The 25,801-nt window shown below is 43.1% G+C and overlaps 2 protein-coding genes across 5 annotated transcripts; one reads left to right on the top strand and one right to left on the bottom strand.

Moving 5' to 3' along the window:
* Positions 1-1,700: 1,700 nt before the first annotated feature.
* LOC119653226 lies at positions 1,701-15,667 on the bottom strand. Of its 3 annotated transcripts, none has more exons than XM_038057810.1 (5): positions 15,123-15,667; positions 14,921-15,064; positions 9,190-9,274; positions 8,717-9,127; positions 1,701-1,807 (listed from the first exon to the last, which is right to left on the bottom strand). In XM_038057810.1, the coding sequence occupies exons 1-4, from the start codon at positions 15,369-15,371 to the stop codon at positions 8,757-8,759; spliced, it is 849 nt and encodes a 282-aa protein (XP_037913738.1). In that variant the 5' UTR covers positions 15,372-15,667; the 3' UTR covers positions 1,701-1,807; positions 8,717-8,756. The 3 variants fall into 3 exon arrangements, with proteins under 3 accessions (XP_037913738.1, XP_037913737.1, XP_037913736.1); XM_038057809.1 differs by lacking the exon at positions 1,701-1,807 and adding an exon at positions 7,915-8,650; XM_038057808.1 differs by lacking the exon at positions 1,701-1,807 and having other exon boundaries at positions 7,915-9,127.
* Positions 15,668-15,980: 313 nt separating this feature from the next.
* On the top strand, positions 15,981-25,344 carry LOC119652469 (S-phase kinase-associated protein 2). Of its 2 annotated transcripts, none has more exons than XM_038056637.1 (5): positions 15,981-16,132; positions 23,246-23,993; positions 24,086-24,497; positions 24,572-24,731; positions 24,792-25,344. In XM_038056637.1, exons 1-5 carry the CDS (start codon positions 16,071-16,073, stop codon positions 24,976-24,978), a joined length of 1,569 nt encoding a protein of 522 aa, XP_037912565.1. In that variant the 5' UTR covers positions 15,981-16,070; the 3' UTR covers positions 24,979-25,344. The 2 variants fall into 2 exon arrangements, with proteins under 2 accessions (XP_037912565.1, XP_037912567.1); XM_038056639.1 differs by lacking the exon at positions 15,981-16,132 and adding an exon at positions 16,233-16,572.
* The last annotated feature ends 457 nt before the right edge of the window (positions 25,345-25,801 follow it).

The raw sequence follows: 25,801 nt of genomic DNA, 5'->3' as shown, positions 1-25,801 counted from the left end.
TAGTATAAATAGTTAAGATCCTACATGTTAGTGGTTAGTTCTGATTCGGAAATAAAGAAGATCGTATGATCTTAGGAACGGAAACTCTGTTTTTTATATAACGAAGTAAAAAACATAATTGGCGCCCAACGTGTATAAAACCCATGGTTCTGGGGGATAAAAAGTAGCAACGATAAAGTGTACGACGGGACGATAGCAACGATAAAGTGCACAACGAGACGATAGTAGCGATAAAGTGTACAACGAGACGATAGTAACGATAAAGTGTACGACGGGACGATAGCAACGATAAAGTGTACAACGAGACGATAGTAACGATAAAGTGTACAACGAGACGATAGCAGCAGCGAAAAGGGCTTAAGGACGAGAGTTGCAGCTTTGCAGTAGCGTAAAAGAACCCAGAAGGCAGCGGAGACGGACAATGTTTATTTGGTATATGTAGGTATTCTAAATATTGTATAACTAGACATAAGATCAGTGTATTTTTTTGGAGATAACAGTGATATAGTGTTATATTTATTGGGCAAATTGACCGAGTGAAGACTTCAGGATCGTTTAAAAATGTCGTTGTCTGCCGAAGCTATTGCCGAGATGGTAGAGAGGATTACCCTTTCGGTAGCTAATCAGTTAAGGCAGGAGTTTCACGCTTCCTTAATGGAGCTAAGGTCACAGCCAGGTCCGTCTGTTGAAAGTAGTGTAGCTATTGACACTATAGCCACTCAGCTTAGGCAGGAGTTTCAAGCTTCGCTAAGTTAATTAAGGCAGTCAGGCCCGTCCGTCCAAAAATACGAAGAAATCAGTATTTCGAAAAAAATGGATTGCAACTTAAGGCTCGATTTACCGAAATCAATGCCTGATTTCAATGGTGCCATGGAAAGATATCCATCTTGGCGACAGTCAGCAAAGGCTGCGATTAAGCCATACGAAGGATATCTTGGATCTGAAATATATTACCAGGCTGTTGCTATAATTCGCAACAAGGTAACTGGGTCAGCCGATATGGTCTTATCGTCATTTAGCACTCCACTAAATTTTGAAGCCATTCTCGCTCGACTTGACCACAGAAATTCCGACAAAAGACCATTATACTTGTTGGAACAGGAACTGTCTACCCTTAGGCAAGGCCGCCTATCCATTACACAATTTTTCGATGCAGTCGAAAAACAGTTGACCTCAATTACTAATAAAGCTATTATGCAATATGGAGATGATAGCGAAGTATTAAAATCTCTGAACCAAAAGTACAGAAACGATGCTTTACGCATATTCATTTCTGGGCTTAAACGACCTAGTCAACCAAAGTATTTACCATCTGCGTTAGCTTTGGCTCAGGAGTTAGAGTCTAATAGACAGAGGTATAATTTTGCAACAGCTTTCGCAAATTCCAATTCCAATGTCGAATATAGTACCAATAGAAGCCCACATTATAAAGTGGTTCGTAAAGAACAAGAAAATAAAGATCAGGATCAACCTGAACCGATGGATGTGGATCCATCTTCATCTAGATTTAGACAGAACTCCAGAAGAAACAACAATTTCCAATCACACTTTTCCCTATCTCGAGCATACTCTATTGAATGGACGTAAAATTAAACTCCTTTTAGACACAGGAGCCGACAAGAATTATATCAAAGATCTTCCATTTTTAGTTGGTATCTCAAGGGTTAAAAATGCTTTCAGTGTTCATTCTATACATGGTGAAACTGCCATTAAAACAAAATGTCAAATAAGTATTTTTGGCGAAATTGCTGATTTTTATGTACTTCCTATCACCCACGATATGGACGGAATAATTGGTTATGATTTTCTGAAAAAAATCAATGGAATTGTCGACTCTTCCAATAGCAATCTTCACTATAGAGATGGAAGCCAAAAGCTTACTATTGATACTAGTTATCAAATTAACGTTCTTCAGAATATCGATTATAATTCTATTCCTAAAGAAGGGTTAGAACAATTTAAAGTGATTATGAGTGAAAATAAAAAAGTATTCGCGGTTCCAAATGAGGCATTACCGTACAATACTAATGTAGTTGCTACAATTAAGACTACTACTGATGAACCCATTTACTCTAGAAGTTATCCATACCAGATGACGGCAACTAAGTTTGTTAACTCAGAAATAGAAGCCATGTTGCGTGATGGAATAATAAGAAAAAGTTCTTCACCGTATAATAATCCCATATGGGTGGTGAATAAAAAAGGTGTAGATGAACACGGTAACCCAAAACTTCGTCTAGTGATAGATTTTCGCAAGCTTAATGAAAAGACTACTTCCAACAGATATCCCATTCCCGAAACGTCCGTCATATTGTCAAATCTAGGCAAATCAAAATATTATTCCACTATTGATATGAAGTCTGGGTTCCATCAGATTCTTTTAGCCGAAGATGATCGAAAACAAACTGCCTTTTCAGTGAACAATGGCAAATATGAATACTGCCGTTTGCCATTCGGGCTCAAAAACGCTCCAAGCATTTTTCAGAGAGCGATCGACGATATATTGCGCGATGACATAGGCGTTCGTTGTTATGTCTATGTAGATGATGTTATCATCTTTTCCCGTAATGTTGAGAGTCATCTCAAGGACCTACAAATTGTGGTAAAGAAGCTATAATACTTAATGCAAACATGCGCATTTCGTTAGATAAATGCAAATTTTTCAAATCGGAATTGGCTTTTTTGGGGTTTATCGTATCTGAAAATGGACTCAAAACAGCCGATGATAAAGTTAGCGCTATTCTAAACTTTCAAGAGCCATCTTCCATCAAAGCTCTCAGATCCTTTTTAGGATTATCGGGATACTACCGACGATTCATACGCGATTACGCAAGAATAGCAAAACCTTTGACCCAAATTTTGAGGGGAGAAAATGGTAATGTGAGTTCTAGGAAATCAGAAAGAAAGAAAATTACTTTATCGAAAGACGCTAAGGAAGCATTCGATAAGTTAAAACAAATTTTAGTATCTGAAGAAGTAACTCTGCGTTTTCCAGATTTCAACAAGCCTTTCGAGCTTACAACAGATGCTTCATCAGTGGCGATCGGTGCCGTGTTGTCCCAAAATAAACAACCTATTACATTTGTGTCACGAACACTTAGCAGTACAGAGCAGAATTATGCAACCAACGAACGAGAAATGCTCGCTATCGTATGGGCATTACAGTCTCTGAGAAATTACCTTTATGGGGTTACTAACCTTCATATATACACAGATCATCAACCACTATCATTTTCGATATCTGATCGAAACCCGAATACAAAGCTTAAACGTTGGAAAAGCTTTATTGAAGAGTTTGCACCGGTAATTCATTATAAGCCTGGATCAGAAAATTTTGTGGCAGATGCACTCTCTCGTCAATTTATTCAAAACCTTACAGGAAACAAGTCTGGGGAAAGCTGCACAAATAGTGAGATTTCGTCGTCTCAAGTCATAAGATCGGTGATGACCCCTATAAATTGTTTCAAGAATCAAATTATTCTTACGATTGGGGACAGAGTAAAATTAAGAACAATTCGCCTATTTAACGGTTACCTGCGTCATGAAATTGAATTTCCTGATTTGGAAATCCTTTGCATGAAATTGGAAAAGGTAATTGATACCAAGGTAGTAAATGGTGTGCACTGTCCTCTTGAAATTTTAGGGAAAGTACAAAATGAAATTGTACAACGCTTCCCTTCAGCTCGTTTTAGGCATACCGAAAAACTAGTCCTGGACTTGATTAATGAAAAAGATCAGCTCGAAACGATTGCATCGGAACATAACAGAGCACATCGCTCATACAAAGAAAATTATGCACAAATTCTGGACGCATATTTTTTCCCGAGCCTGCGCAAGGATTTGAAAAAATTCACAGCCAACTGTAGAATTTGCGCAGAGTCAAAGTATGAAAGATATCCCAAAAGGCAAATACTGCATTCCACACCAATTCCCACACATCCTGGTGATATATTGCATATGGATATATATATCACACAGAACGAATATTTCCTAACATGTGTGGACAAGTTTTCAAAATTTACTCTAGTAGAACAAATTGACTCTCGTTCTATAGTAGATCTGAAAGTACCGATTATTAAAATAATAGGACACTTTAAGAATCCGACAATTCTAGTGACGGATAATGAACCGTCACTCTGCTCTAGTACCATTCAATCTCTTATAAGAGACCATTTCGGAATGTCCCATCACAAAGTCCCCGCTATGCACAGCACAAGCAATAGACAAGTCGAGAGATTCCATTCAACCCTAAGTGAGATATCAAGATTAATTAAAAAGGAAATGCAACTCACAGATCTAAAGGAAATAGTTCAACTAGCTGTAATAAAGTATAATGGCTCAGTTCATTCTGTAACGAAAAAAAGGCCAATCGACATACTTTGGGGAATTTCCGATTCAAGTAAATTGAATACTCAGGAATTATTAAAAAATGCGCAAATAATGCAAAACAAAAACCTGAATCGAAATCGATTTAGTAGAGTTTTCAGAGAGGGTCAAACAATTTATGTAAAAACGAATAAGCGTCGCGGGAATAAGCTATCGAACAAGTATGATAGAAAAGTAGTGCAAAAGGATCTAGGTACTATAGTACTAGTAGATGGTAAGGAGGTGCACAAGGATAACATCCGTTAATTTCATTTTATCAGGTTAACACTAGCCGCCACCGTCCACTGCAAAATTTTCGATTATACATCTTCAAATTACATACCAATACGAAATGGGGACGTGGGGATCTATGAAGACTACATATACCTGATGCATAACATTAACCTAACCGATTTTGAACAAATTATGGCGGATATAACCGATCTCAGAAACATGTTTGGAGTATCCGAACAAAAAGTGTCTATGGAAACCGACGCGAATGAAATTTCCAGATTAATCAAACCTCTTACATTAGAAAGCAATAGACATAAGCGGTCTGTCGACTTTATTGGTTCTGCAATTAAGTTTGTAGCTGGTACGCCTGATCACGACGATTTCGTATTACTTGGCGAACGTCAATCTAGATTAATAGATGCCGAAAATCAGCAGGTAGAAATCAATTCTGACCTAACAGACAAAATAAATGAACTTACAGAGCAAATTAATGCAATGAAGTCTCAATATTTTGATACTAATGAACCGAAATTTCCAGACCTATTTGAAATAGCCTCAATTAGAAACCAAAGAGCGATATCTTTGCTGACAAATGCTGTCTACTCGGTTGCTTTAGCCCAATTAAATGTTATTAATCCTGTTATTCTAACGGACGAAGAAGTCCTCACAATTTTTAAAAAAAAGAAGAATTACCAATAACAATTAGCGATTTAATTTCTTCATCACATGTAGAAATATATATAAGTAACAAAGTGTTTAAGTATATGATTAAAGTACCAAACGTAAGAAATATCTGTCCGCTGGTCATTGTACATCCAGTCAGACATAATAATACAATAATAGATTTAAGCAATAAGCACGTCGCAGAATGCAAAAACGAAACACATCCTTTGAACAACTGCCGAGAAGGAAGTGGAATGCCAACTTGCAGAATTGATCGCTTCGACAAATGCCTCACCATGATTTTCAACAGTAACGCCGCTAGATGCAAGACTACATCGTCGTATCATATTGCTCCTCTCGAGAGAGTTGATGATAATACAATCATAATAAATGACGTCACAATATCCGAAGGTAATCAGAAGTTAAACCTCACAGAACATTCGGTTTCGGTAACATTACCCTACCTGCACCAAGTTCACCTGCGTAACTTGCACAAGATCGACAAATTCAATTCGGAAGCAAGATCAACAAGCAGGGTATGGTATATAATGGTGACGATATTAGCAATTGTGGGTTGTATCCTAGTAATTTATCTAAAATGCCATCACAAACAGCCGAATATAAGTCCAGTCACAACGAACTTCAACATGGAGACAGAGGTAGAAAGGATCGTACGCAATATCGCCGAAAGTCATCAGAAGATTCGGGACGAATCCGTTTAAGGGGAGGGGTAATTATAGTACAACAATAATATTTGTTTAAGAAAATCTACAGTACAAGCATACGTTATTTATATTGCTTGTACCATAGTTCTAAGATAAGATATCTTTGTACTTTGACCTGCGCGTCAAACAATGTAACATCTGTGTGAATGTACGAGTATTAGATATTATGACATCTGCATCGCAGATGGTTGAATAAGAGTTGGACCTGCGTAGAAATCAATTTTTATGACTTGTTCTTCGTAAGAAAAGAACAATATTTGACCTGCGAAGATATAGTATAAATAGTTAAGATCCTACATGTTAGTGGTTAGTTCTGATTCGGAAATAAAGAAGATCGTATGATCTTAGGAACGGAAACTCTGTTTTTTATATAACGAAGTGAAAAACATAATTAGTGCATCGTGGGCCAGAAGTGCAAGATCAACAAGCACGTTCGAAAAGAAGAGTGTTCCCTGGATCAACCAAACGCTTTCACATCATCGGCCCTTTACAAGATTTGCACGGGCTCAAGTATTGCCTCATAATCATCGACAGGTTTACGCGGTAGCCTAAAGTAATACCTCTGTCTGACATTACGGCGCAATAATGTGCCGAGGCGAGAATGGATTCCACGCTTTGATGTTCCAGCCGTCGTCATCACAGAGCGGGGAATACTATTCGAATCTACTCTTTTCGCGGAGTTAGGAAAACTGCTTGGCTTTAAACGGCATAGGACTACTGCATACCATCCACAGTCCAGTGGTATGCTGGAACGTTGACACCAAACGCTGAAGGCCGCTCTAACGGCTCGCGACGATCCGTCATCTTGGCGGTCCTTGCCTTTCGTCCTCCTCGGCCTCCGTACAGCCCAGCGAGAGGAGTTCGCGGCCAGCCCAGTGGAGATGGTTTACGGGGAGAATCTACGACTCCCCGCCGATGCTGCGTCTGCTTAGGGACGGAATTTTGAAAATGACCAACTTGCAACTGCAGCTGACTCCATCGTCCAGACACGCGACATTGGAGGTCAACACCCCCCGGGGTCTCAAGACGTGTGACCAGGTCCTCATCAGGGTGGACGCGCCTCGGAAGCCGCTGCAGCCACCATACGAGGGCCCTTTAAAGTTCTGGAACGAGGCGGACTCTCATTCAAAATCGACATTCGGAGCGGGCCCAAGTTGGTATCCTTGTCGAGGCTGAGAGTCTTCGACGAGCAGGCGGCGCGCCCGCGAAGCGTTTGTCCTATAATTTTTGTAATGCTTGGGTACCATGCCCCAAACGAGGGATCCGCGGACCAAAGAGACGTGGGAGTAAGTTGCTCTCCATTTGGTCCAGTCCAACAAGTGGTTGTGGACTTAGGATCCCTCACTTATCCTAAACAATTTATTTAGCTTTAGCCAGCTCAGGCTGAAACTATTGGTTTCGATTGGATATAATTCGCACCCTTGGCGTATTTTCCTGAAAATATAAAGGAGCGTTTTCCATCTGATGCCACTCACGGTCACGCTGCTCCCAGAGCAGAGGTGAGGCAGCGTCTGAAGAGTTGCCTCTGCCCTGGGCGAAACCGTTTGTCCTATAATTTTTATAATGCTTGGGTGCCATGCCCCAAACGAGGGATCCGCGGACCAAAGAGACGTGGGAGTAAGTTGCTCTCCATTTGGTCCGGTCCAACAACAAGTGGTTGTGTACTTAGGATCCCTCGAATACGAGGGATAATAATCCTAAAGAATTTACAATTATAAGTTTTCAATGTAAATATATATTTCGGGAGCAACTTACCCCCTTCATCAGTACAAAGCTATAAATATATATTTACATTGAAAACTAATAATTGTAGTTTGGAGGAAGCTACTCCTTGTCAATAAATCTAGATCCGATCTAGAGTAGAAGATGATAGAAACGATTTAATGGAAAGTTGATAGAAAAGATTCAATGATGAAAATTGTAAACACGTCGTGTAGAAAGTATATAAGGAAGTAAAGCGTAAGGCGATTTACTCCCTGTTGACATTTTTTTGCCGTTCAACCACACCGTTCGACACAACATTGTGGCGATACATCGGAGGCGCGAACCTATGCACCAACATGAATTTGCCTCCACCGCTGCATTCAATGGCCGCAAAAACAGCTGACAGTCTGACATGAGACTGGGGCAAAGAAGATGTTAGAGAAGTCGGTTTTTGTAACAAAGAGTAAAAAGATCAAGTCACGTCCGCCGACCTCGACGGTTCGGAAGTTTTATATAAATCTGCAACTTTCTAATTATTTTAATTCATGCAAAATTATTGCATTTGTTGTTAAGCGGAAGATGATAACATTGTGTAATATAATTTAATGGAAACCAAGAGTAGTGTTTTAATCCTGCGTGGCTAAAACATCAATAGCTTGAAGGACCTCGCGGAACAAACAATGTCAACATCAACAAATGTTAGAGGGGCTCGTGGTAGATTCGTTGTACGTAGCAGATCTCATTCGCATATTGTGTTATTTTACTCAAAAATAACGTATATCCATCCAGACACATGCAATTCATTTTATCCTAACCTGATGCTCATATTCCCAAATGGCTTTAGTTATTTATGTATGACATGCGTTGCCCACAAGTTTTTTTGCGCTACACATTAGGAACCCAAAACTCACATGAAATCACCGAAAAAACGGCGACCTTATTCCCAACTTATTCTAAAACTGATCACATTCACATTTGGTATTAATTCGAAAATTTCTTCATAAATTACGACTAACAGTACTCACTAGATCAGGACTAGAATTCGTAAACCTCATACCGAGCTGTTCACCTTCGATTCATGGTCGAAAGCATGTCCGTCTGGACCTGCACCAGGCGCTTCAAGGTGTCATTCAATGAGTTGACCGCCTTTTCTAGCTTGTTTATCGCATCCACTTGACTCTCCGTGGTGTGCGTTACAACAGGATGTCCACCAGGATCAATTTCACTTATTTCTTTGTCCGTTTGCGAAGAAGTTTCCGCGAATATTGGAGTGGTTGCGGCAGGTTCATTTATTATTTGTGGCTTTTGTTCAGGAGCGAAGTATTCGTAGAAGGAATTCGTTTCACAGTCGAGTTGCTTCTCGAAAATTTGCGAGGATGAGGAGTCAACGGACATAGAATTGCGCGTGACAGGACAGTGGTCTTGAGGCGACGTTGCTGTAATATTACAGGCGTAAGTATTGTTAGCTGAAACGGTTGGGTTCGAGGGAAATACTTACAGCTCCTTGTTCGTTTCCGTGTGAATTTCCTTCGCGGGAACCTCCTGTTCGTCGCCGAAGAACCATTGTCTGTTTGGGCAGGTTCCTATTAAGAGAGAAATCGATTAACCTTTAATTGGTGCGCGATATTTTTAGCTACGTAATTGGTGTCGTGAGTGAAATGAAACCCAATTGAAAAAAAAACAAATATTATACATAAAAATTGTAGGGGAAATCTGCATAATTAAAAAAAAAATAAAACCTTTTTTAAACGCAATTTTTTGTTAACTTTATCATAGATCTTTGATCACATATTTACTTACTACTTACAATCTTCGATTTTGAGTATCTTTTTTAAGTGTTTATGAAAAGATAACGAAGAAACATTTTTTTATCTCCGAATATGGTCATACGGGGTGGAATGAAAGGGCTCGATTAGTGCTTTCGGAAACTGATCACACTTCTGACATCGGGTGAAACATAGGGGAGATAGGGCTCCAAATGTATGCCCTCAAAGGTGAAACAGGTCTCTCTCTCTCTCTCAACCAAACCAAACGAAAAATCTGAAAAGAATCACAGTGACACGACTATATGAAATCTAGTCCTCAAAATACATCCCATTCCGATGTCTGCACAAATTAAGTTAATGTAGTATATTACCATGTGAAATTTACCGGCAAATCCCCTTAAGTTCATTCCAGATATACGAAATTTGACATCAGCGTAGGCGATAACATAGGACATAATTCTGAACAATTTGAAAGCAATCCGACTATGAAAAAATTATAGAAGGTCAAAATTTCGCATTTCAGATAAATGTATGGTACCCTAAGACGTGTACGGCGTTATCACCATATAAAGCGAACTTATATGAACAGCGGAGTAAATGGGGACGTTTTATAATAGTTTCTCTTTTTGGCTTTTTTCAATTATTTGTATATCAGTGTCAGTAACTCGAGATAGACATGTGTATGTGTATGCATGTGCTAATAAAGCTTGCGAGTAGTAATTAATATAATGGATGTACCTGGTTACCAGCGGTTTTTAATATATAACATGTATATATGCTTTTGTGCACGGACTAAAGTGGAAGTGAAGATCCGTTAAATCAATTGAGCTGTTCACATACATATTCAATTAGCAGGGTCACACGAAATGGTTGTTGGAAGTACCTGGTTTGCGCGAAAAGCGGTCCACAAACATACGTGGGCCTCTCCAGATGGGCCCACTTACAACCAAATTAACCACGTTTCGATCGAGCGCCGCCACCTCTCAGCCTTGATGAATGTCAGAACATATAGGGGGACCAATATAGACTCGGATCACTATCTCATTGGCATGGTGCTCCGATCTCGAATAACAATACCACCTAGAATCCCCTCTGACAATCAGGTGAAAGTTAACACTGAAGCTATCCACAACGCAGCCCTCCGCACCTATAAGAGAGAAATGGATGCCGCAATAACCGCAGTCAACAGAGGACCTGGAGATGAAGCATCAACAAATGATCTTCACAATCACCTGAAGAACGTTATCATGGATACGGCCACAAACATACTTGGCCCCAGCCGCAAAAGGAGTCGGAACGGCTGGTTTGATGATGAATGTAAGCTAGCAACGGAACAGACAAATGCCGCATACCGAGTAATGTTGCATTCTCAAAGAACGCGGACATGCGCAGAGACTTATCACGAACTTCGTCGAGCGGAGAAGCGACTTCACAGCCGGAAAAAGGAAGCCTGGGAGAACCAACAAGTCTATGAATTAGAAAAGTACAGGGAGCAACCGCACCAGGCGCGGAAGTTTTACAAACAAGTCAGCAGGATGAAGCCTTACACACCTCAATGTTCATTCTGCCGAGACAAAGAGGGAAATCTGGGTTGAGTACTTTGATGAGCTACTGAACAACTAGAACATCGGCGAGTTGGAAGTCCCACTAACTCAAGATGACGGACAAATACTGCCACCACCAAGTATAGGAGTCCAACAGTCCGTGTAATTCATCGGCTAAAAAATCATAAGTCGCCAGGAGACGATGGAATTACAGCCGAATTGGTTAAATATGGAGGCGACCAGTTACACCAAATGGTTCATCAATTTGCGCTCAAGGTATGGGACAGCGAATCAATGCCTGACGATTGGCAACGAGGCATTATCTGTCTCATACATAAAAAGGGAGATATCACACAGTGCAGCAACTATAGAGGTATCACGTTGCTGAGTACCATCTATAAGATATCCTCCTCTATCTTACTAGGCTAGATAGTCCCATACGCCCAGAACATCATTGGCCCATACCAAAGAAGTTTCACTCCAGGCAAATCAGCAACAGATCAGATTCTCCCTCTGCGGCAAGCGATGGAATATGGACACTAGTTGCACCATCTATTCATCGACTTTAAAGCCGCCTATGATAGCATAGCCAGGGTAAAACTACACCGCCATGGGAGAATTCGGTAATTCGACTAAATTGATTAGAATGATTAGGCTGACACTGACCAATGTGCGAGGCCAGATAAAAGCAGCAGGATCACTCTCAAGACCATTCGACATCAACAACGGTCTACGACAAGGGAATGCCCTATCATGCGTCCTCTTTAACCTGGACCTCGAGAAAGTGATCCGTGATGCTGAGGTAAATGCAAGAGGTACCATCCTCTTTAGGTCCACCCAACTACTGGCCTATGCTGACAATATCAACATCATGGGAAGAACCATCCGAGACGTAAAAACTGCCTTCATCCAGATCGTGCAAGCGGCGCGAGATCTTGGGTTGCGCATTAATGAAGGCAAGACAAAATATATGGTGGCAACGTCAACACCGAAGACGAACCAACCAACATCAAACCGCACTGGTCAAACAGGGAGAATAAAAATAGGGGATACAACTTTGAGACCGTTGATCATTTCTCCTATCTAGGGTCGAAAATCACAACCGATAACAGCTACGATGATGAAATCCGCGCACGGTTTTTGTCAGTCAACAGGGCCTATTTCAGTTTACAAAAAGTGTTGCGCTCGAAACGTCTCACCATAGGTTCAAAGCTCTTACTGTACAAGACAATGATCTTACCAGTCCGCATGTATTCCTCGGAGACTTGGGTTCTTAGCAAGAAAAATTGCGAACTCTTGGCCGCGTTCGAGAGAAGAATCCTTCGAAGAATTTTTGGCCCCCAATGTGAGGAGGGACGATTCCGTAGCCTACATAACGACGAAATCTATGAGTGATACCATGACCGTCAGGTTGTGGATAAAATCCGGCTGAATAGGTTACCTTGGGCAAATCACTTAATTCGTATGGATGAGGATTATCCAGCCCAGAAAGTCTATAAGGGCAATATCTATGGTAGAAAAAAAAGACGAGGCAGACCCTGCCTAAGATGGAGCGATGGCGTAGGTCAGGACAACAGACAGCTTTTAGGGATATCGAATTGGTGGACCTCGGCGCAAAACCGGGATCTCTGGAGTTCCTTATTGAGGCAGGCCTAGACCGGATACCGGTTGTTGCGCCGTTGATGATGATGATGATAAAGGGATAACATGACAACGAGGTTTCACTTGGATGAGAAGTTTGAAACATGTTGCAGTAACAAGGCAAACTGGGAGAGCGTGGCTGCGACATACGGCTTAAACCAGCAACTGATTACTTGGTACACTGACGGATCCCTCACAGCAGAGGGAGTGGGTGCCGGTGTCATTGGTCCAAGGAAAATGTACTTTGAGCCAATGAGCAGGTACACTAACATATTCCAAGCAGAAATATACGCCATAGACAAATGTACCTCTTTTAATCTCCAAAGGAACTACAGGGGGCAGAACATAGCTATTCTCACCGATAGCCAAGCAGCGATCAAAGCATTTAGGTCCAATCAGGTGAACTCTAAACTGATGTGGGAATGCCTTAAGAGACTGAATACACTCGGCTCGTCCAACAAAGTTTGGATACTCTGGGTTCCAGGCAATGCCGGGTTGGAAGGCAATGAGGCAGCGGACGAACTAACCAAGAGGGAAGCATGGACGCCTTTACACCGGCCAGAACCCTTCTATGGAATGGGAAACGGTTTCATGGCTATGCCATTAAGAAATGAAGAGGAACGGTTGAGGGAACTATACTGCGGGGGCCTACCAGGAATGGAGCAGTCCAGGGTGCTTATTAGTGGATACAAACCCATGCGCACAAACGATTGCTTAAACCTTAGCAAAAAGGACCTCCGAATCATAATGGGGATTCTCACTGGTCATTGTCGGCTGAACTACCATCTAGGGAAGCTAGGGATATGTACGGACACTGCCTGTAGGTTTTGTGAGGAGTATGACGAAACCTCTGTACACGTCCTGGGACCGGCACTTGTGCAAAGTAGGTCGAGGCATCTGGGAGAACACTTAATGCCAGATGCAAAGCTGAAAGATCTAGAAGTAGGGAACATACTAAAGTTCCTAACGGTTATAGGTCTGCTTGAGATACTATGATCAATAGGTACACTATAACCAGTAAAAGGGGCACAATAGTTCTTAAAGGAAGCGGTGTGACTTTGCTTTAACAGAATAATAATAATGGCTTTGCAATCGAATATGGTCTACGTGGTAAGTGCGAGCTGACACCCTTGATGTACTTAGAAGACATCAAGCTGTATCCTGGTACTGAAGACCACCTTAGAAGTCTGTTGCAAATAGTTGACATGTTGAGCCGTGATATTCGGATGGAATTGAATTAGACAAATATCGAATCCAAACCATCCGGGAAAAGTCATCACGAGCCGCATGCCGGACATAGTATTGGGGACGTCTTGCTGACGGAATTTCTGCGACGAGTGAAGCTGGTGCTGAAATCGCATCTCTCTGGGAAGAATAAAATAAGCACATTGAATATTTTCGCTATCGTTTCACTGGCTTATGCATTCGGGATATTGCCGTGGACGAAAACCGATCTGGAAAACGTCCAGCGGCGGATGCGGACTACTATGTCTAAATTCTGAATGCATAATCCCAAACTCTCTCGCAGAGCAGATGAACCTACTTCGTGACATCGGAGATAGGGGCGTGGTTGACGTGGTGGCACAACGTTACCGCCAACTCGATTCGCTACGCGCTTATTTTTACAGCAAAGTGCAGGCGAGTCCTTTGCATGCGGCTGTCTGTAAGGCAGATTGTGGGCTAACTGCAGTTAACTTGAAGGATCGACCAGACCAAGAACGAGCGATGCACGGTAAACACGTGAATTGTCTTTGGCAGCCATTTGTCGAATAGATGGCTGTGCACTGGGGAGCTCTTTACTGAGATAGAAGGATTTATGTGTGCCATTCAGGACGGCGTGGTCGTCACCCGAGCTTATAAAAAACTCGTAATGAAAGAGCGGTTGAAAAACGACTAGTGCACAATGTGTGGTTTGGCGTTAAACATGTTGGGCCATCTCATTTCTGGCTGCCTCGACGGGTTCACCCACTAACGTACCACCAGCCACCAACGCCGGCGTCCCTTTATCTTTTAAGTAGGTAGGATAAAAATTCAAATTAAAAAAATATACATAACTGATGTCGTGGGTTTATTTGGACCCCAAGCCATTTGTGTTTCCGTTTCTAGGAACGACTAACCGTCCCAAGTTCGGCAACCACTGCAACATGTGATGAGCGTGTGCGTAAGTTAAAAAAAATAATTAGAGTAAAAATGCGGACGATGGGGTCCATTTGAACCCCACGATTCCAGTTAAGGATCAAACACCAAACTCAATATGTTGAGACACTGCACTACTTACTGAATCGTTGAAGGTGATGTTCGTGAAAACTCGAAGCGCCCTTTCTTCTAAATCGCTCAATTCCAGGAGCTCAAGAGCATCCCCCTGGCGCTGAATCAGCTTCCGCGTCTTAAATCTCAACTGATACCGCCAATTTGCGAATGTCTGTGGAATTATTGAAAGAAATATTGAAGACTGGAATAAATCCAACCAAACCACTTACCTCTTGCCACTGTTGTAAGGATTTCAATGGTCCCTGCTGCGAGGAGTTCAATCGATAAGTCAAGCTTTCCCAAAGTGAGTTGATGACGGAGTCATTTGTGGGGTTGCTGCGAGCCATCGCCACAGTTGGGTTCTCCTCGAGGAAGTGAACGTACATTTCGACTTGGTCCCGTGATGTCTTTCGCCCTCGCTTGAGGAAGTTGGACATTTCATTTCGAGTGAGGATCGTAGAACGCCGAGTGCCCCTCATTGCAGATTCGAGGGTGTTTCGGTTTCGCAGGTTCAAAGGAACAATTTCGTTTCTTAACCAAACATCGTGCGTTTCGGCTTAGTTTTAGATAGTAACTGTGCGTTAGATGTGAATACTTGGCCCAGAATGAGATTCTAAGACCAGTTTCAGTGATAAAATTTGGAATATATTTCCAAGTGTTTGAGGAGCAAGCGGCCGCACTATAGCCGGGTGAAATGTAAATAACTTGTAATGTCAAACGGGACGACACTTCTACTCGTAGGGCGTTACCAGTTCGCAACGGGAAGCCTAGATTCATTGCGATAATTCAATAATCGAAAATATGTGAAAAACTGTTTAGATATTAGGTTGAATTTACTTAAAAATGCTTGGTAATTAGTGGAACAAATTCTGTACTTCACTGACTGGATTAAATTTTATATTCCGGGTTAAATGCAACCCCTATCACAGGCGCAAATCTCAGTAAAAATATCGTAAGTTGGAAAAGTCATTTCCAATCCTCTACTTCCACCCACATTCACCAAATACACGCACCATTTAGAACTTAAACTCCGGCACCAGCCACGACGCAGTCGGCGTTCCAGCTGATCTGCGTACGTCATCAAACTTTCGTCGAGTGTGACGAAAAGGTAGAAGGGATTTTCTCTCTGCGACGCAGAAGGTGTTTTGTTTACAAATGAATTGCCAACCTGTCTCGATATGGAGAAAGTGAAGCCCTCGAAGACGAAAATCAACGACGAGAACCAGTGCCCTTCCGCCAGGTAAGTTCACCCTATTTCACCCCCTTCGCAGGTAAAAACGGGAATTTCTCGGTGGCGGTGAGGTTATGTGCGAGCGGGAAGGGACACTTTCACCCCGCGCCAAAGCCCAAACATGTGACATCAACAACGAAAATGAGAGGGAAATAGAGGAAAAACAAACCCCCTACCCGTGAAGTGTTTGGAAATCACCGCGACGTCATTGTGGGAAAAGTCTGGGAACTGTCATAAAAAGGCGGTGACTGATTTTTGCGGGAAACTCCAAAGCGAATGGACCCGCACTGCTCAGAGAATTTCGGTTCGGTTTGCTTGTGGTATTTCGGAATTTTCGAGTTATTTTAGTTGCGTGGAAGTTCGTGTGGACGTGAAGAAAAGCGGGAAATCAACGCTGCTTGGATTCGTGCAGAAATTGCAGTTTGTTCGCCCACGAGCGTTTGTGCTTGGTAAGTGAAGTCTTGGAAGGTGTTCCGGCCGCGCAGAACAAGTGCATGGAAATGAGGCCGGTGGCGGTCAAAGACCTGTTGTGTGGAAATTTGAAATGCTGCGCACAGATCAGCAATTATTGGGGTCAATATCTTGGTCGCACATTTTCCTCATCGTCTCGATGTTGTTCCGCGCCACAAATGGTTTAATTGTGTTGTTTGGAAAATTGATTTTCTTTGTCGAGAGTTTCTGGGTACGAAGCCGAATCCATCACGCCGTGGCTGCAATTATTATAAACTTTGGGATTTCCATTCTCATTTGGTGTCGTTTTGAGGCGAAAAAAGTAGTGAAAAGGACTCTCTTGTCTGGACGCCAGTTTCATCACCTTTCTCTTCTCCTGAGGCATTGGAACTTGGTTTCGAGTCAGAGCGCAATCCATCATCAACAGGCCTTCTTAACCCTCAGTTCTATGTTCAATCTCCAACTTAGCTTTGAATCCAGGATTATACCCAGATGCTTTACATTAGAGGAAAGAACCAATCTTTGTTCATTCAGCCGTGGTAGATGGAATTCAGGTATCCTTGTCTTGGTGGTGAATAGCATCAGTTACGTTTTCGTTGGGTTTATGCTAAGTCCGCATCTTGCAGCACACGGGCACACCTTTCGCAACGCTCCTTCCATGATGTCGCTCATAATGGACAGAAACATCCCTGCACGAACCGAGAAAGTCTCTAGAGAACCGGTCCACGCAAGCTATAACGTGGAACCCACGGACCACTTGAGAGGAATCAAAACAGGTGATTAGTCCCACCTGTTTGCCTTCGGTGTCCAGGAGATGCTCAAAGACCATTCCCGACAGCCTGGCCTCAACACTGGTCCACACCTCCGGCGCTAGCTTACCGTTAGCAGAATTACCATCCGCGAGCGCCACCCGTAAGTGGCTCATGGCCCGTCGACTGACTGTTGCTGCGCAATTTTCTTCGGATATTGCTTAGCGTCTGAGCTCTTGCCCACTCTGCTCCGCTTCTTATTTTGCTCGACCTCATCTTGATATCGATTGCGTTTCAGAGCGATGAGCTTCGCTTTTTGCTCGTCTGCCAGGCGTTTGCTATTGTATTCTTCAACAATCGCCTCGTATTTAGCGAGGTCTTTTTCATCTCGCTCATCGACAGGCCAGCATGGCCTGGAACCCAGAGTATCCAGACCTTATTGGACGAGCCGAATGTATTCAGTCTCTCAAGGTATTCCCATACCAGTTTAGAGTTCACCTGGTTGGACCTAAGTGCCTTCATCGCTGCTTGGCTATCGGTGAGAATAGCTATGTTTTACCCTCTGTAGTTCCTTTGCAGACTAAAGGAGGCACATTTGTCTATGGCGTATATTTCCGCCTGGAATATGCTAGTGTACTTGCCCATTGGCTCAAAGTATATTTTTCTTGGACCAAAGACAATGACAACCAATCAGTTGCTGGTTTAAGCCGTATGTCGCAGCCACGCTCTCCCAGTTTGCCTTGTTACTGCAACGTGTTTCAAACTTCTTATCAAAGTGAAACCTTGTCATGTTATCCCTTGATATCAGTAATTCGGGATACCGCCTAGAAAGAATATCAATCTTCGGTTTAGACAGCTCCTCGCCTCACTGATACCATCCTGAATATTGCCCTCCTTGCCTGCTTCTGTATGCGCAAATGGAGGGCGGTTAATCCCATAATTACCACCAGGGATGCCATTGCAAATGTTTTCATTGCCCCACTGATACACACGCCAACCAGTCTTTGGAGTTTGTGTAACTCCCTAGCTTGTGTACTAAGTTCAGTTCTTTCTGCCCAGATTTCCGCCCATAGGAATACGTCTCCTAGTGATTGGTTTTGGCTGGGTTCATCCGCAGTCCCACCTTCCTGCATCAGGCACTAGTAACCCTTAGTCCAGTTTGGATTCTATCACATAGGTATCTTCATATTTGCCCCCACAGATTAAAACAGCGTCGTCCACGTAACCCTGGGCTTGTATTCCAGTATTTATTAGCACGTCCAGGAGTTCGTCCACTACCAAATCGGTCTGAAAAATTAAGGGTAAAAAGGATCCTTTTTACCCGGTTTCGGAATAAAAATCATTTCGGCCCGTCTCCTCTTTTGCTAATTTCCAGTTCTCTTTTCTTCCCCTTTTATTCGTTGTTGGGGTGTCAGGCACAATGTTGTCGCCTGCCGCCGTGGGGTAATAAGTTCTGAGAAGCAGGTGTACCCTGTCCTCCTTATTCTCGGTAAATGTCTCATCTTGAAAGTGGGCCATGTTCCTGCTCAGGTGCGTTACATAGGATTCAAAATTCGGTCTCCTGGGATTCCTTATTATTCTTTTTATTTCGGAGTTACCCTTAATGTCGAATCTGATTATTCTGCGATCAGACATAGAGGGCTCATCCGAGACACTCCAATTCCAGCCCGTTCATTGGAGTATTTCCTATAGTTATGTTATGGTCACAAATGTTGGAGTATTCCCTAAGTTATATATTCCTAACTTATTGCTAAGAATAAATTCAAGAAAGTACTCACCTCTTCGATTGGTATCGTCGCTTCTCCGGGCTTCGTGATGGGCGTTGGCATCGCAGCCGAGGAGAAGTGGTAACGCCTTCTCATAGTACTTCACCACTTTAGCGACTTGCTCCGGTGGAGTCCGGATTTCGTCTCCTGGGAAGTATCCGACTGTCACGAATGTCTCTCGAGTACTCCTCCCGGCTTCCAATAAGACTTGGATAGCCACAAGTTCCCCGGTCAGAACTCTGAAAGACATACATTTTAAATTACGTTTAAGAATTATGCAAGCCCTTGGTTTTTCACAAGAGGAGGAGAGGAATTACTGCATGCTACTTCCTTGCAGGCCGCGAATCTGCCCCCGGTACACCCAGGGCTCCTGAGCCAGCACTATTCCAATTTTCTCCTTGGAACTTGCCCCGGAAATTAGCGCAGATGCAGCTTTTGCATGGTAGAGGTTTATCTGGGTTATCTTACTACTGGTTATTGGCTCCGTTAATGTTTGGAGCTCTTCTCCACTGTCGGAGTATCGCCCTCCTCCGACATGGCGCTTTACTGCGCGTCGCTGTCTACCCTGAGCCCTAGGTCGTCCAGCTTCTGCTCTTCACTGGGCTGCAGGTTTACTTCCCTGGTTGATCCAGTCCTTTCCGCCTCTCTGGCTTTCGAGACTTCTTAGGGGACTTTGGTATGATTTTCACCCGGTGTCTCCTCCGAGGTGTCCTTCCTCGGCTTTTCCTTGTGCACATGCACGGGTATGTTGCCAAATCGATAGTGAATATGGCAAGTTTGACGTTTGACCGCCTCCAGGGATCGGTCATCTACCCCAATCGTGAGGGATTTACCCTTTCCTTCCATCTGGCTTCTGAAGACTCTCCATAATCGCGTATGGAGAACGTCATTCTGAGCGATTAAGAGGCCCATGAGATCTTCCGTCTCTATTGTCGCCGCTTTTGGGAGAAAAACTGTCACCATGTGTGCTCCTGGTATATCATCCACATCACATGCAGTATAACCAGTCGAATACCCTTGACCGCAATAGCATAGCTAATGGTGGGCTCCCTGAGTCCTGCCTTCACCACTGACCTGTCCGGGTTTTCTCCCCCCTTGGGTTCAGGTTTAGGAACATTTCCTTCATGCGGGCTAATCTCCGCTGCTCCCCACTTTCTCGGCTCCGGTAAAGATGGCTTAGCTCTATCCTGAGCAAGAGATCGGGTCTCACGGAGTCGGGGTTGGTGCGTCTGCTGAGGGACAATCTCCGACGCATCAAAGCGCCACCACCCACTCGACACTCGTCCATACCTGCTTGTTTGCCCAAGGAACTGGACACATGCACGCACGTGCTGATCAGGACGGATGCCGTCCGGAAGCTGCTGCAGCCTCCATATGAGGGCCCGTACCGCGTTCTCGAGAGGGGAGAACATTTCTTTCAGCTCGAGATCGGTGGACACAAGAAGGCGATCTCTTTGTCCAGGCTGAAACCCGTGTGCGCCCCGAAGCAGCGTCGTGTCCGCTTTGTGGATTAACGGGGAACGAAGTTCCGGGATCCGTCGCCGAAACCCCCTAGGTTTCGTCTGGGGGCGGAGTGATGTGGCGCGGCAGGATCTGCAGCATTCGAAATTTATTTCGATTATTAAATTAAAATTTAAATATTCGAAATAGATTTGAAAATCTTCATTACTTGAAAGATAGAAACATTTTAAGTTGTTAACGTGATAGGCCTCTTCTGGTTTCAGGCCTTCTTTCAGATAGCGCAGGTACCATTTAGCACCTGCGCCCCTGAAACCGTCTCCTTGCTGACGTCTGATATATTTATCTCAGACGTGCTCTTGCTAGTTCCTGCTTTTTGAGCAGTAGCGTTTGTTGGTTGCTAACCTTGCATGCACTGCTTGACGTCCCAACTTCTCCCTTCTTGGGTGTAATCACTTGGCTCTCAGTATTTGGGAGATGTGCCTTCGCCTGATTAATCAGTTTGTGTGCGGTATGGGGTCCCGCTTTATTGGTTTATTCAGCGGCTGAATGGAATCGCTATAAAGAAGCACAGAAGGCTCTAAAGAAAAGCATAAGATCGGCTAAACGATCAACATGAAACGGATTCTTGTTAAATAATGTAGCCAAAAGCTGGGTTATTTACTTTTACAGAACGGGAGGTACAGAGAAAGTGATGAAGAAATGCCAAATCATTTACTTGAAACATCCAAGCAGCATCCAAAATCCAATCTCGGGACCAACAGATGCATACAGTCCTTAACCGAGAGACTGAAATCTGGCATGCAAAGTAATATCACTATAGTAAAATGGGCACTTAACTCGTTCCATAGATATCAAGTCTGCAGGTCCGGATGGTATAATTCTTGCACTAGCAATAGAGGGATTGGATGCCCTGGGTCTACATATTCGGAATATATATCGCGCATGCCTTGCACACGCTTATATTCCAATTAACTGACGTGATATAAAGGTGTTATTCATTCCCAATCCAGGGAACCCAACTGCACAGACGCAAAAAGCTTCCGACCGATCAGTCTAACGTCTTTTATACTAAAAAGACTAGAAATGCTAGTAGATCGGTTCATAAGAAACACACACATTCCTAAGTGGCCACTTCACCAACCAGAAAGGCAAATTCACGGATACAGCACTTCCTGGGACTCACGGCAAAAATTGAAAAGGCGATGTCCGAAAAAGAATATGTCTTAGGCGCATTCATGGACATCAAAGGTGCCTTCAAATATGCCTCATTTGCGACAATTTGTGATGCAGCAAGACAGCATGGAATCGAACCGCTGCTAATCAGTTCACCGTCAGTCACATGCTAGAGTGGAGAAAAATTCACATTTCAGTAATGGATACCCTGCTATGGCTCCTGGAGGTCGAAAAAGTTTTCGGGCAAGCATTTGCGGACGACCTGGCCGTAATAATTACCGGCAAGTTTACGGACACAGTATGTAACCGTTTGTTGGTGCCTCTACAATGGACTCACGGTGAACGCTAGAAAGACTGGAATAGTTATGTTCACTAGGAACGTCAAGTGGGGCAGCTATACGCTACCCACCTTAGCGGGGGCGGAAATGCAGCTGGCACAAACAGTCAAGTACTTAGGAGTATATTTCGACTCCAAGTTAACGTGGAAGCATCATATCCAGGAACAATATCAGAAATCTTGCAGATTGTTCTGGTGCTGTAGGAATGCGATAAGTAAGACCTGGGGCTTTCACCAAAACGGATACACTGAATGTATACATCCATAATAAAACCCCATCAGACTTAATAATCTTCACCGACGGGTCAGTCATGGAGAGCGGATCAGGCGCAGCGATGTTCCGGGGGAATCTAATTGTGGAACTGGCCCGACCCCTCGGAAAAATGACGACCATATTCCAGGCGGAGATATATGCTATTTCATTGGCAACAGAAGAATGTCTGCGACAAAAATGAAGGGGTCGCACCATTCGAATCTGTTCCGACAGTCAGGCGGCATTACCAGCACTAAACAGCAACGACATATCAAGCCAGTTGGTGTGGAGTTGTCATTAGGTGCTGCTGAAACTTGGCAGACTGACCGAAACAGTCCTGATGTGGGTGCACTCTAATATCGCTGGTAACGAGGAGGCTGGCAGACTGGCTCGCCGAGGGTCTGGATCCACTGTCAAATTTACTCTCAAATCTGAAATTGCAAGGGTTCACGCAGCCGAGTAGAGGAATTTGAACTCTTGCCGGCAGGCGAAAATCCTTCCATTTTTGTTGTCTCTTAGAAGTGGGACATGAAAACCCTATTAGGGTTTTTAACGGGACACTGCTCCTTAAAGTACCATATGGAAAAGATTGGGGTGGTGGTTTCGGCAATGTGCAGCCAATATGAGGAGGAGACGGCCTTGCAATTTTTATGCAGCTGCCCGGCCTCCTCAGATCTCAGACGAAGATACCTTGGGAAGGTTTTCTTCAATAAAGAATCTGCACACTGTCTGCCTCTGGAGAATGTTCTCAGGTTCGCTAAAGCCTGCGAACGCCGTAGGCGGGAAGCCATTGAATAGGCGATTTACAGGGATAGTACAATGGGCCTTAGAATGGCCTTAGTGCTCGGAGCTGCGGCTCCCCTAAGTAAACTAAACTAACTAATAAAGCGTCAAACTACGTTCATCTAATTTGTGTAAATTCATATATTGCAGCAAACGAGCGCGGCTAACGCCAAAAATACTTCGAATACTCACTGACGACGAAGGACACGAATTACTTGAGGAAATGGGAATTGGAATACTAGAATCTGATGACTCGTCATCATCCGCTCAATCCAGTGAGTTATTAAATGCTCTATGCAGCCAGAGTAACGAAAACAAAAGCAGTACGGAATCAGAAGAAATTTCGAATTCACCCAATGACACCACAATATGTAACGCAAACTTCGTCGATCCCAACGAGACGTTACTCCCTTGTAGCTATAAAGTCGGCAACACAAACATCGAAATCTACACAGACAACAAACCAATGGATCGGCTGCATAAGAAAGTCGTAGCTTGTTCAAATTCAAAAGGCCGGAGTCCGCTTGCGACCGTGGCCTGTAATAACAATTTGAACAACATCACACAGAACAACAACAATGACGCGACTTCGATCAAAAAGCAAACAACTATTCCGGATGAAAACTTTTTCCTGTATCGGCCAAAAATGATGAACGCCAATAATGGTGGCAAGGATCCATTCAAAAAAGTATCAGATGAGGTGTTGTTGCAAGTATTCAAGTGGTTACCGAAGAAGACGTTGATTCGATGCAGCTATGTTTGCCGTCGTTTTCACCGATTAGCACAGGACGAGTCGCTCTGGACACGATTAGATTTAGGCTGTAAAACATTGCGAGCAGGAGCTCTTGGCAAGATTATTTCGCGGGGCGTAGTGATATTACGATTGGCTCAAGCAGAGGTAAGCAAGTAGAAAAGTAGTCACCTTTTGCATATGGCTTGAGTGTCAAAAGACGCCTTAACATTCGGAAACCAATCCCTTTTTCTTTTCAGATGGCACATCCAGTATTCGAGCCGGATAGTCTTGAAAGCTCTCCGGAGTTTCAATCAAAATTGCAATATTTAGACTTGAGTATGGCTGTAATCACAAAACCCTCTCTAAAAATGCTCCTGTCGAAATGTCGTCAACTAAAGAAGTTAAGTCTCGAGCACGTCCAGATAAACGATGAAATATGTGATGAAATAGCTCAGAATGTCCACTTAGAGGCCCTGAATCTGGCAATGAGCGAAGGAATAAGACCTTCTAGTATGAAAACTATGATGTTGAATCTGACCAATTTGCACAGCCTAAATGTTGCTTGGTCGCATTTGGATGAGGGATGCGTCAATGCTCTGGTGCAGAACGTTACGCCGAATTTATTACGGCTTAATATTGCCGGTTGCAGACGGTCAATGACAGACTCCTGTAAGTAATTTATCCAAAACTTCATTTAACTTTCGATTGATTTGGAAACTATTTAACCCAAACACACTTTACAGATTTAGAAATATTAGGAAAGCGGTGCCCGGGACTGCTGGAATTAGACTTATCTGACTGCACAGCATTAACATCGGCAGCAATCGGGCTGGTGACGAAGTTTAAGGATTTAGAATATTTATCATTATCGCGGTGTTACTGTATATCAGCAACTGCTTATATGTGAGTTTCTTACTTCAATTTGCAGGCGTTCAAACTAATGATTTTATTCATTTTTTTCAGGGATCTCGGTAAACTGACATCACTCTCATTTCTAGACGTCTTTGGTCTCCTGTCCGAAACAGCTCTGCAAATGCTCCAAAACACATTTCCAACTGTAGGAATTAACAAATTTATACACAGTTCCGTGGCCCGGCCAACAGTAGGAACACGTAGGACATCTGTGTGGGGTCTGCGGACACGAGACTAAAACGCTTAGAAAGATGAAGAGCTTTCCAGGCACAGACTTGTGGGGGGCTCTGCATTCTTTTTCTCGAAAAAAGGAGAGTGAGCACATGATGCATTACACTATTTTCATTGAGATTCTCTTCCTTACATTATAAATAATGTTACATATTTTACTTTACGATGATTGAGAAATATATAAGGTTAAATTGATTTTGTACATGATATTATCATGCTAGCATCTCGCCGCTGCCAATTGTTTCATACACTTGCATAGTTTAAAAGTGATTTCAAGAAAATATATATATATGATTAGTTTATGTTCACAAATGATGGAACGATCCTTTTTTATGTCTAATAAAATGATATTATGGTCGCATAGTACTGGGAATGTGTTGTTTGGAATTTTACATAGTTAAGAGTGATGACGCAGAAAAAATGCACGAGCAGTGGATGTCTAATCTCGTCGTCGATTGGACCTGTTCTATAAATCAAGCTCATTGTGCACCTTGTTTTAATTAATGAAGACCCAGCACACATGCATGATAATACAAAGAATAGAAATTCACTTACTGCATCATCAACAGCGTAATAACCGGTCTAGGCCTGCATTAGTAAGGAACTCCAGTGCCGATCTCCTGATCTAAGCCACCGCTCTATCTGAGGCAGGGCCACATCTTTTTTTTCTACTGTGTACTGTGCCCTTTAAGACTTTCCAGACTGGACCATACGAATTAAGTGACCCGCCCACCGCAATCGAATAAGCCAGATTTTATCCACAACCGTGGTAATGCTCATCCTCATGTAGGGGGCTAAAAATTCTTCGTAGGATTCTTCTCTCGAATGCC

The sequence above is a fragment of the Hermetia illucens genome, chromosome 3 (assembly GCF_905115235.1).
Source record: "Hermetia illucens chromosome 3, iHerIll2.2.curated.20191125, whole genome shotgun sequence".
Classification (NCBI taxonomy): domain Eukaryota; kingdom Metazoa; phylum Arthropoda; class Insecta; order Diptera; family Stratiomyidae; genus Hermetia; species Hermetia illucens.
Note: the sequence above shows the minus strand (reverse complement) of the source record. Positions and strands in the feature narration are given on the sequence as shown.